This window comes from Dicentrarchus labrax, unplaced genomic scaffold (assembly GCF_905237075.1).
Source record: "Dicentrarchus labrax unplaced genomic scaffold, dlabrax2021, whole genome shotgun sequence".
NCBI classification, from domain to species: domain Eukaryota; kingdom Metazoa; phylum Chordata; class Actinopteri; family Moronidae; genus Dicentrarchus; species Dicentrarchus labrax.
The window spans coordinates 9,221,447-9,234,831 of NW_026136704.1; the positions used below are offsets into that span (position 1 = coordinate 9,221,447).

The 13,385-nt window shown below is 38.3% G+C and overlaps 1 protein-coding gene across 1 annotated transcript; it reads right to left on the reverse strand.

Moving 5' to 3' along the window:
- Nucleotides 1-9,343: 9,343 nt before the first annotated feature.
- LOC127362029 (lysophosphatidic acid receptor 6-like) lies at nt 9,344-10,519 on the reverse strand. The gene has a single exon (XM_051397286.1). It carries the CDS (start codon nt 10,328-10,330, stop codon nt 9,407-9,409), a length of 924 nt encoding a protein of 307 aa, XP_051253246.1. The 5' UTR covers nt 10,331-10,519; the 3' UTR covers nt 9,344-9,406.
- Nucleotides 10,520-13,385: the final 2,866 nt, after the last annotated feature.

Genomic DNA, 13,385 nt, shown 5'->3' on the forward strand with positions numbered 1-13,385 from the left:
GCGCCGGGCAGTAGGATTAATAATAACTTTTTCAATTTTCCTGAGTAGCCTATCTCAAAGGAACTTTTCTCTTGGACTATCTCTGTTGGTTAAGGATTATTCTGGGAGGCAGAGAAAATATTGCCAGTGTTATCTAGAGGGGGAAAAAAAGTAATACAAACAGATGACAATGCACAGATTTGAATCCACACCATGCAGTGATGAAATTAAATTTGGTCTTCTTTTCACTGGGGAATGACCTAAGTGGTGTATAGCCGAAAGAAAGGCTTTCCTCGGCTTGTGTACAAGGAGGTGACAGAGAAGTGGTTCTCAAACTGAGGAGCTGGGACCCTGAGGAGGCCTTAGAAACATGAGGTATATTTAAATTGGACTATATTTTAGTGATTATTTAAATATCATCATCTATTATTTACACATAATAGAATATTAAATCAAAAGAAGTGAAACTATAGGTCCATTGTGATATCTTGCTCCCTATATTATCAAATGCTGGTTCTCCATATCTTAACAACAACTAAGGACACACAGTGAAGGCTAATATATTCCTCAAGGCTTTCCAGCACAGCCACAGATCTTCTCCAAATGATAGCCATTAATCAACGAGAACAAATATGGTAAAACAAAAAAGGCAGCGCATGAAAATAACTAATCTTAATCTGGCAAGGCAAGTCACGTGGGGGCCCGGCAGGGCAGGTTATTTTCTGAGTTTAATATTACTTTCTATATCAGTCACAGGGCTGCATCAGGCAAAATACTTTTATTTTTTCATCATGGCTATTTTCAAATTACAAGCTGCTGCAAATGGCCAATTTTGTTTGAATTCCGTTTCTGCTCTCTAGGTTTTTGATGCTTTTTCATTATTGACACACATTATGCCCACTAGGCTACCATATCCACCACCCTGGGAACAGTGAATTGCAAGCTATAACGCTAATGTGATCTCACACTGTGTCCGTCTATCTGCTCCGAGTCCGGAGGAAGAAAACAACAAAAAAAATTGTTGCTGTATGTATTAGGCAATCCAACCTGGCTGAGTAGTTTAATGTGCGATTCTATTTGTCTCCTGTAAGTATTTCACTTTTGGGAGATATTAGTGACATACATTACAGGCAGCCATTTGCTGTGTAGGTTGCTAAATGATGATGGAAACAATAAGAAGATGATGAGGATATTGGTAAAATGGATGACTGCAGCATAGCGTAATAAATATATAATGTGCTGTGAGAGCTGTCAGAGTTTGCGCCTCCCAGAACAAGTAAAGCACCGACAAGGATTTAAATAAGACCTTTTTTTTTAAAGCACCGCTGCCTGCAGAGAACTCACCTCTCTTTGGTGCCGAGTGACAAGGACTTTTTCAGATTGTCCAAACTATTGACATGTTAAAAATGCCACATAATTACTTGTGTGTGCTCACAAAACGGCATCAGTGATAATGAGCTGCACGGCTGGAATTTCATCAACTTCACAAAGAGAGTTTTGAGTATAAATTCATCGTGCTGTAATGAAGCAGATGTAATAGCTTTGTTTCGTATTGATTTTTGTTCTTTGAGCAAAATCTCTAGGCTGCCCTGGGCTCATTCCACATCCATGCTGCAGAGCACCGTGGTGCTAATGAGTCGCCCTCAGTGCACCTCGATGACATTTCACAGAGTGGAACATATAGAAGCTTTTGTCACCAAGCAGACAGTCCTTACAGTCAGCAATAACCACTTTGCAGGAATGTATGAGGTATTGATGCTGCAAGTTTATGAATAGTCAGGCTTGTTTTTAGACACAAAGTCCATGCAGTCTTTTCACGAAATAACTCAATATGATGTTCATGTTCTTGTCTCCTGCCTGCTGTATAGACTATACCACTGAGATGCAGGAATATGGTATGCAAAGAAGTCCATTTTCTACATTTATCTTTCAGCCAGGGAACCCAAGAATGCTGTTGCAAAGAGACACGCCATTTCTCTTTTTTCCAGCAAAGCAGGTCTGGGTGGAGATCCCTCTGTGCACAGCAAGTGTGACAGATAGAAAAGCACACTCATGCATCTTAATTTGATCATTTACTGAACACATGGAGAGAATAGAAAAAAGCCATCTTCTTTATTGCTGAAACCAATGGTCCATTGTACTGTTATTTGGTGTATAATCAGAGAGTAGTGCATGCTTTAAACATGCATTTTTCTTACACAGAGGTGCACCTGAATGTTTGAACATTTGCTTGTGGGAAATGTGTTTAGACATTTTCAGTCAAATAATTTGCTTTCAATGGAATACATTTAAACTTAAGATTGCAGAGCAGGTCCAAGCCATATGGCTCACTGCTGCTGTTCCTGATGTTCTCCTTCCTGTCCAGCGCTGCGTGTGGACAAGAGACAGCTCCTCATCGTCCATCTTGTGTCTCTTAGCAATCAACTATCGCCTTCCTCCATCTCTTATCTGTCCTTCAACCGGTAGGTCTTTTTTGTCTCAAGTAATCACCCTCCCATGTTTCTATTTGTCCCATCTTTCATCTCACATCCTCTCTTCCACCCTCTGTCTTCTCCTCAGCATTTTACATGGCCCAATCATTCTACTGACACCAAATTCAGATCTCTCTATCCACCCCTCTCCGCCCTCGCTCTCCTGTTAGTGCGTGTGACAGAGTGCAGTGCCTCCGCATACTCCCACTGACAGCTGGCTCGGGCTGGAGAAAGAGGGGAGGGTGGGGAGGGGGAGGCAGGGGAAGGGAGGGATGAGAGGAGGTAGAGAAAGGCAAAAAGATAGACCATCATCCCCCTGGCGTTTCCCCCCGGCTCTTTCTGAGGAAGTGTCGGTTGCGCAGCTTTGATGCTGCCTACATCATGCAGCGGTCTGAAGCTGTGAGAGTGCCTTCTGGCCCCATTTTGCCTCGCCTCACTGGCAGGAACTGGGCCAGAAGTTGTCATCCGCCTCACACATCTCTCAGTCCCATTACTGAAAACTATGACAGCAAATATTAGATCCTCTGTCAGACAATAAAAATCCACATTTCAAAATCTTTTCATACCAATTTGACTTTATTACTATTTTAACCTCATTGCTCCTTCTCTTTTCCATTGAGACACTGAAGGACCATTCTAATAGTTTTGCAGTTTTGGCGCATTCGTTGCAGGCATCTAATTGGCTTCTGTTCATTTTTGCACAATAGGAAAAACTTTTAGCTGGCTCTTTAAAACCGTTTCACTTGTGCAGTTCATCACAGAGAGAAGTGAGATTATTTTTTGTCAAAGTTACATCACTGTTGTGACATAATGTAATGAAGACTTTTAAAATCATTGTTCTGCACTTAATCTGCATGAACACCCAATGATTATGACAATTAGTTCAAACTTTAAAAAGGTCACAAATTAGATCCAGAATTATTTATATTTTCACAACTCAAGCAAGTTTTAAGGGTCTAATTGATTTTCATACTGTATGGAAATAAATGTAAACCAATGGAAGCATGAAACAGTGAAGAAAGTGACATCTAATAATGTAAAACTTTATACCTTGCAGCAAAATTATTCAGACCAAAATGTCATGTATCAATGTTTTGTATTTAAGGATCTAAAACTTGCAAACACACTGGTTTGTTCCATTAAAGGAATAGTTTCACATTTGGGCCCCGCTAGCCATTTCTTCCTGTTTCCAGTAAGTGTAAACCCACCTTCACGTCACCCATTGGTTTGTTGAAAACCGCTTTGAATGGCAATGGCTGTTTTGGCAATATAGCTGTCACCATCTTGTTTCTTTTGGAGCCAGAAGTAACCCTATTTGGACAAGAGCGTGGGGCTGATGACGTACTGCGAGTTGGACGGTGTTTGGTTTTGGCTTGGTGTTTTCAAGCAGAAAATAATGGTGGCCTCCCTGGTCCCCATGTTCATGTTTGTGAAAACATCTGAAATAAACAAAAATGCAGTACAGTAACAGGATCTTGATTCACATTTGATCAGCATTAGTTTTCCAGTTTGATCTGAGTTTCATGTGTCGTGTTGGACAAACTCGCTCAGAATTATTTGAATATCAATTTACAAGCTAGCCACGCCCTCAAGCATACCTGGCTTTATCATCTATTTTACTCTAAATGGGCACATAATTTACAAAATGAACATCATAATGTATGAAAGAAGAAAATAGCGATTAAGACCATAAATGCATTAGAAAACTTTGTTTGCTGAGCTAATTAATCAAAAACATAGGGTCATTTTCACATAAGACTCAATACTATCAGACTTCTTTTTGGATCCAGTTGCCACCTGCTGACCATTAGAAAGCAATGCAGGTTTAAGGCACTTCTGCATTGACTTCACTTTTCAGACCCCAAACCTCTGTCCACAAATACATATTGTCAGTCCAGTCTTTATTCTAAGCTAAGCTAACCAGCTGCTCACCATACATTCATACTGAATGGACAGTGAGAATGGTATCGATTTACAATGTGAGCTGTTTCCTGATGCCTCAACGCGCTTCTGCTGTTTTTGGGTATAACTCTATTCTTACAGTGGAAGGTTGTTATAAAGTTTTCTGTAAAGTGGCTTTGCTATTCATTCCTTTTGCCTTTTGTATAAACAGCAAAACAGTTTCAATCAAAACTTCTGTGCAGTGGTTGGGGTTCAACCTGCCATATAGGCGTTGTTTTAATATGAATATTTACTGCACACTCATGTCATATTGAAAAAAGAAAAAAAATGTTGCACTTGTTTGGGCTGACAGTGAAGTGAGCTGCTTCCTGCACATTTCCTTATGTTCAAATGATCTCTGGGTTCTCTCAAGGCCTCAGATGCCGGAGGACTGTTGTTCCTCTACTCTTTGGTGTCTCCTCAGTCCATTCAGTAGCTCAGCATTTGTTTTTGTCTGTCCCTTTTTTCTCTTTGCTCTGTTTTTTGGCTCTTTGTGCTGCCTGACTCTCAACAGTCACCAAAGCTGCTGCTGTCTTTGAATAGCAATCCTCCTCTGGTCCAAGGCAGACTTGGCTGCAGCACAACAGGCTTGTTTGTGGGTCTTGGCAGAGATGCTTGCAGACCTGAATGTACCTGCTAAGGCAAAAAAAAATAAAAATGTATAGTGTACTTGTGAATGTTAATGTTTGTATTTATGTTGTGTGTTCTAGGAAACGGAAGAAAGAGACAGAGAGAAAGAGAGAGAAAATGTGTGTATCTCCTGTTTTTACCTCAGGGGGTAAGAGAGTCAGCTGACCATGACCGGCCTAAGCAGACACATTCACACCACAGTCAGATCCTCTCTAGATCTTAGAGATCAGTCACTTACAGAGAATGCTTAACAAACATGAGCTTGACCTTGGCACACACATATGCAAAGTAATTCTGAAACATTTAAATAAAATCTGAAACTGCACGTACAAGTTTCGCCCTGAACCTCAAGCATTTTCCCAGCAACACAGTCAATTTCAACTACGTACAAAAACAATCTGCTCCGCACTGAATAAAGGCTGTCATACATATAGGATGTTTTATGTCGGAGCAAAATAGCAGGTAAAATTAATTTGACTTCATGGCCTCAGCAGAGTAAGGATGAGACTGAACAAACAGGGACCGCAGTATTATGGCATATTATGGCTAAAAAAATCAACACAGGAGGTAAGGCAGTATAAAGTATGGGCTGTTTTTCTGTTCACCCGCTCAGCATTCAACTTCCCTCGGTAGAGGGCACAGGTAAAGGTCACATTAAACATATATGGAGTTGCTCGAGGGGGAAACCACCTCCATGCAGTTCTCCAATTTATAAAGGGTCATGATAAAGCAAGATCTGGCCAGCAGCAGCCCTATAAATTACCTGGTTTATTTAGAAGGCACACATATTATTCTTAACTGTCAATTGCTCGGTAAAAGGAGCTCACATTTATTTAGCTGAAGGCTCAGACCACATGAAGAAGGACACTGGGTGAAATGTGAACTTGCGCAGCGAAATAGTAGAGGATGAGTGCTATGTACTATGCTGAGCTATGTGGTTTTGTGGTTCAATTTGGTTCCATGAGTGGCCTAGTTAGAAACGGAAAAACTTAATGTTGAGAGTGTGAAGAGGTTGTTGAGGGCAGGGTTGTTTCACGTTATGTTTCCATGAACAGCCAATCAAGTAGAGGGCATACCTGATGTAGAGTGCCTCAACAGTCAACAGCAGCTCCTCAGTGTCTAATTCCAGACGTTACATTTGGATTGTTTTAAATCAAAATCCTTTTTGGATCAATTTGTTACAGGCGTGTACAGATGCCCCTCCATTTGGCATAGCTTTTGGGACTTGAGTGCTGCTGGCTCCCAAACTGAGACACTGACAAAAAGCACAAAAGCCTTTGCTGGATCACAGGATTTATAACCAAAGACGCACGAGACAGTGCCAAATGATGTTAAAGAAATCAAAAGAAAAGCTAACAAGGATGAAGGAGGATTATGTCTTATCCCTAAACTTAAAGTTTACCATAAGCATTTTTTGATGCCACCTACTACTGCGTATATATAAGGCATTTAAGAGCATATGGAGATAAGAAAATTCAATACCGGTGTGACAATGTGTCACATATTTGGAATAGCGTACATTATTAATTCCAAATTCTTGCACTGTAAAACATCATACAGCAATTACAAAGAATCAATAATTTTTTTAGAGTAAAATAAATAATGCAAGTTCTATTCAGTTAAATTCAACACAATTAATTTGGTTTGATTTTCAGACCCATGTCAGAAAGTTGAATGTACTGCTATGCTCACTAAACTCACTGGTGAATCCCTGTTTTGTTTGTATCAAGCATGAGCATGATAATGCAGCTGCACACCCACGAACACGTGGGTATCGTAATTCCTTTTGATATTGCTGAGCTGGTTGTGGTAAAGCAAAAAGGCCAGTAAAGAAGGCCACTTGTACACAAACATGATGTTCTTTTACCTCGTAAACAAACATCACTTGTGTTTGTTTACAAGGATACTCCACAGGGCACCTTTAAGTTTTTTAATGAAACTCTTAAACTTAACTTAAAACTCTCCAGGGACCCTTCTTTCTTGTATTTTGAGGATATAAACCACATTGGCCACAAACACATGTTAAGTCACGCTTGTTTCCTCTGTTAGAAATGAAAACACTAACCATAATGAAGGTTAGTATTCAGGACCCAGCTGTAATCTAAGATAACTGACTCATCAAACTGAGAATGTAACTGGCAAATGGAAATGGACTAACTGAACATTTGTTGTTAAATTTACTGAATTTAATGTTTTGTCAAGTTCAGTAAACTTGGAAAACTCACTTTACATTTTTCACAACTAATGAGCCAACTTTAAATTAATTATTCAAGTTTACTTAAATTAACTCACAGCAGGGGGACGTAAGTTTTTAAGTTGAACCAGTTTTAAATTTGTGTGTAGGGTGCAAAACATTTGCACAAATGTATCAGGAAATAGTAGGAGTAATAGTCAGTCATTTAATATGTATGTATGGCATGGCTGAAAAGTTTTGGTGTGTGTACTCAATACAAGTTTCTGAGATGCCTGGGGATCGAATAGGGTGCATGTGCAAATGCACAGCTTTTGTTGTTCACAAAACTTTAGATTGGTGTCACACATAGGGATGATAAAAACAACCACAGAAAGTCAGCTGCACTGTAACATTGACCTAAATCTGGTGATGGTAGAAGTATTTCGATTCCTTCTTTAAGTAAAAGTACTTATAACACACTGTTGAAATACAAGTTAAAGTCCTGCATTCAAAATCTTGCGTAAAAGTAGATTAGTACTGTCCTGTCAGTGTTATTATTATTATTATTATTATTATTATTATTATTAATTATGATTATTATATGATTATTTATTATTATTATTATATTTTTTAAATAATATTACTACTGCGTTCGTGTGTATGTTGCATTTTACTGCTGTAGGTAAAGATTAAGGTTAAGGCTGAGCAGATTTTATACTGTTATACTGTTAATTTAATCTACAGCAATGCACTATATTCTATAAGATCATCATATGTCTGTAGGGTCGCTGTCCTGTGAGAACCACGTATCTCTAGAGTCAACTTTCATGAGCTCAGAAAAACAGCCCGGTTTTCAGCCTTATGACAATGCATTTTCCAGCTCATCCAAAAGGGGTTTTAAATAGTTTTTTAGCTTAAGAAGTAGGAGAATTTTCTCAACCCATAAAGGAACACTTTATATCATTGTTTCTGATATTGTTTCAATTTGTGCTTTTTAAAAATACATATGTTTTGTGGTCCTGGGGGACCCTAGTCAAAAGTGCCCAAGTTTGCCTATGCAGTTTTAATAGATGGAACTCATGGAGTTTATGTTTGAGTTAATTTTGTACCACAGGCCCTAATTGAAAGCATCACACATCGGGAGGTAGGAGCACTCTGGTATAATAGCTAACTGAAACTAAACTGGAAACTGAAACTAAGTCTAGGCGTGAAAAAACTATTTAAATAACTTAAAAAGAAAATTGAGATGTTTAGAAAAACTTAAAACTAACTAAAATATACAGAAAAATTAATCAATTAATCAGCATGATGTTTACATGACAGTGTATGTAATGTCTTCACAAAGTGCTGTGTTTGTATTGTAATAGCAATTCTTAACTTCTTAAATCTTGCATCTGACAATAGCCCGCATTTTGTAAGTTTTAAAACTAAGACACTGAAACTAAAACTAAACATTTTTATATAATAAAAACTAAACTGAAACGAGCTAACCCACTCTGGAAACTAACTAAAACTAAACTGAACTGAAATCGATAATTAAAAACTGAACTAAAAATTATGAAAAAAAAGAAACTATAATAACTCTGAACAGACACAGATTTCCTCATGTGCTCAGTCTATTTTTATTTTAACTGTAACTTTCCTAAAATAATAATAATGATCTGTTTTGGGGGGGGAAGTTATAATAACATAACTAATAATGTTTAGTGAAGAAATAAGTTTTGCTATGACTGGCTGTTTCTTTTACAGTAGTAGTTAATTCTTGGGATCCCCAGGGACCCCATTCAGAAGTCTTTGTATGTGGTAGGATGACTGCAAAAGAAGGGCATGAAAAATTGTAAGTAAAAAGTATAATATATCCCTTTGAGTGGAGTAGAAGTATAACGTTTCATAAAATGGAAATACTCAAGTACAAGTACCTTTAATTTGTACTTAAGTACAGTGAGTACATCTACTTAGTTCCATTCCAGTACTGCCTACATCTCTATCTTTGTTGCAGATCAGATCTTTTTTTTAATTATTTAAATCCAGTTATTTTGCTTCATATTCTAAAACTTTACAATGAATAAAGACAGTCTGTGAGAACTTTTTTTGTAAAATACAGTATATATAGTAAGTATATGATATATTTATATATACACACAATCAGTTTTCTGTCTTGTGAGCTTTATGTTGCATATCCACACATAAGCCACAAATAGATAAATAGTATTTAATGCCCCCTGTTCCTGTCTATTGTTATCATCGAATAGTCTCTTGCATGATTATCCACATCCTCTTTTTTCTTCCAGAAACCATCAAAAGAAAAGTAATACAACAGTGGATCCAGACAGCAGTTCACACTAGCAAGACATGTCAGTGGTATAATGGCCTGCTGCCAATCAATGAGAACACTCAATGACAAAGGAAAAAAAAACACGGTGAACATCAACAAGTTCAAGACAAAAATCAGCATGACATTCACCTTGTTGTTGACCTTTGCAGAGTCACTGAGACGTTTGCTTAGAGTCCAAAACACCAGAGCGGTGCACACAACATTGATAGTCAGCATGGTGAACACTAACACAGGCTGAAAATATTGTATTAGTGAACTGTGATCACTAGAATCATCAGGTAATTTAAAACAGGTAGCATTGCAGCCCGATTCAGTTAAGTTTTGTAAACGTTTTGAAAAGTTGATGCTCTCTGGGATGTTCACCACCACCACACACAGCCAAACGAGTGCGGCAGCTTTCCAGGCGTTGGAGGAGGTTCGGAGATGGCGTGACCTCAGGGGGAAAACCACAGCCAGGAGCCGATCCATACAGATGAAGGTGATGAAGATGGAACTGGAGCGGATGTTGTTGCGAAAGAGCATTGTGAACCAGATGCAGGCCATAGGGCCCAGTGCCCAGGTGCCGGTAGCGAAAAAGTAGACCCTCATAGGCAAAGAGATGACGAGCAGCAGGTCTGAGATTGCCAGGTTGACCATGAAGACAGCACTGGGGGATTGGAGGCTGTGGCGGCGTACCAATATCCACAGTGCCACAGCATTGAGAGGCAGACCCAGGGTCATTACAGATCCAAACACCAGAGCACATGCCATGTTCCTCGTTGTCGATTCTGTTACAGTTTCAGTCTCAGTAAAGTTACACATGTTTTCTGTGTGTGAGAAATTCAAACATGCAGGCGAGTAAATCTAACAGCGATAGAAACCCCACCAACTCTACCACTCGTGAAACAGACCTATCAAGATATGCGTACAGATAAAAAGAGGTTGTTGCTATAGGTTGAAGTGGCGGAAAATGTTGAAACAGGAAACAGCTTTGACAAGAACTGAAGTACTGTGGTGTTCAAGTGAAACAAGTAGTGTGGGAGTTTTTAGTACAGAAAGTTTTTTTTTCCCACGGCTGACACAAAAGAAACCACCATGTGTTTTGGATATCACTCTTATAAACCATACTCCATACGCCAATGCATATTTTGATGCATCTTTTATAGTTTCATACATTTTCAGCTCCTTACAGTGATTTGTCAATCAAAGGTGAATATGTGAGGCAAATATGGGGGTTCGGAGTGATTACAGGAAGTTTCACTCATTCTATTTTAGAGTCAAGTGTTAAAGAGATCAATTCTGTTCAAAAGGGTCTCATTTTTGTAAATTGTAGTATTACAGTACAGTCTACTGATACACTATCTGTACTGTATGTGCAGATAGAGGCTACTGAAGTTCCCTCTATACTAGAAATCATTGTAATTAAACAATGCCAATGTACACTAATCACTGGCTGAGCAGGGAGGAAAGAAATTACTATGATTATGTTGCCATTGGTGTGTGTCATGTGGCATTTAGCCAAGCACAGTGGTGTATATACATACCTCTTGTACAGTACAGTGTTACTACCTCTACTTACGCAGTGTACTTGCATTACATGCAGCTTCAATTCACTAACCTACACACAGTATTAATGAATAACTTAAATGGGGTTTTAAACAAATAAAGGATATATAAAAAAACTAGTTAAAGTCAAAATGGTTAAAGGCAAAAGGGACATGGTCTTACAGATGACAGTGGCCATGAAGTTGCACACACTAAATTCAGAGTTATCAAGACTATACTGTATATTCAGTGTATGATTTAGGATGAAAACAAAAGTACAGTCGTGCTAGCAGCTCTGTGAGGCTGCACTCAGGTGCAGCAGTGCCTGAAGCTGAATGCCAACGTCAGCATGCTTAACATGCTCACAGCAACAATGCTGATGTTTATCAAGCATCATTTACCATATTCACCATCTTAGTTTGGTGTGATAGCGAGATAATATTTGATAATCAGCACTAAACACAAAGTACAGCTCAGGCTGATGGAAATGTCGTTAGTTTGGCAGATTTGGTCAAAAACCAATGTATTGGAAAAAAAATGTGTTTTGAACCAATGATGTAGATTGATAAAAAGCTAAGGGATCACCAAATTTATTCCAGTTCATCCTGGGGGGAACATGAAGATGTACTAGAGAATTTATTAAGGTCTCTAGAGACCTAATAAATTCTCTAGTACACGTGAGGAATAGCTATGGTTAGTTTTATTCTAATTTGATACACTACAGAACATCGCATCCCGTTTTCGGGCACCTCGTTACTTTCCTCCTCACACCCTTAACTGATCATACCACACTGTTCTGCAAAGTTCACCACAGGCTTTGCTGCATATGCATTTCCACATTAAAGTACGGTTTTAAAATAACTACTGAACTAATGATTTCCTGCATAAGTCATACTCTCACATCAATCCACCTGTGCCTCCGTAACCCCAATGTGTGTACATAATATCTACATGCTTCTCTTGTAATTTTGTCCACCACATTCTCTTTTCCAGGTTGTCAAATATCCATGCCCTTTGTGTCTCATACAGACACAGAAGTACCTTATGAAAGACATGGTTTTACACATGGTTAATGTTGTGAAATTGTCTCAGTTTGATTAGAGTTAGGCTACACACCTGGTTAGGTTTAGGGAAAGACTGTGGTTTGGGTTAAAATATATAATAACATTATATATACATTATATGTAAGTATTTGACAACCTGGGAATGAGCATTTGTCAGACAGCAATTTTGCCACCACAGCCATAGTGTTGCACGTTCAAGATCTCTGCCTGTGAGTTCATGTAACGTTCACCAAGAACAGTACAGGAAACATTCACATATTGAGAAGTGAAACAAGTGATGGCTATTATCACTCTTGGTGGAGAACAGATGATAAGAAGTGTACAAACAAATGCAACACACCCTATGCACCAGCACTTTTGCTAGTGTTGCATTAGTATACGAATGCTATGCTATGTCACTGAAAGATGCTACAGGGATAAATGTTCTGAAAAAAGAGGGACATAGTTAAAATACGTGTTTGTGGAGCAACGCATCTTGCTCAGCAATTCATCAGTCTCAGAGTGGGTATTGTAACAGTCAGTCTAGTAATTGTGGTATTACTGCAATGCTTAATAGCACCTCCCTTGTTTTTATGTTTTGTATCAGAGATAAAAGTTGTACACACACACACACACACACACACACACACACACACACACACACACACACACACTATCCCCACCGACATGTCACGTATAACAATTTGAAGGCACAACCACAAACACATGTGGTTTACTGTCTCTTTTCTAACTACATACAGCACACTTTTATGTTCTCAAACTCATGAGCTCTGTGTAAAATATGAGCATAATTCATATTCACCACTTAAAAGCACAGACAAGAAATGTTGCAAACTTCTTCTATCTAAATGCATCTATATGCTCTCAGAATTGTTAATGCAATATAACTCATATCTTAAAGGAAGATATCTTAAAAGTGGATTTCCTAAATTGTCGAATGATTTTGTGTAAAGTTTTATTGAAATCGAAAGAGTAATTGACTAATTAAATCATCGTGTCTAATTATACATGCTTAACATATAAAACATACTTTACATACTTAAGGTTTGTAATAATATATCTCATTTAATCCATCTGAATTTTAAGATACATCACAACAAAATGCAGAAAAGCCAAAAGCATGGAATATTGTGCTGCAACATGTGCTCATACAGTGCTTACTGTCAGTATATTTCTCACTGTATGCACTGCATTACAGAAATAGCACACCTAAGGTATACCTAATGGATTACTTTTTCACATGTATGTGCGTATTATTAAATCTAGAA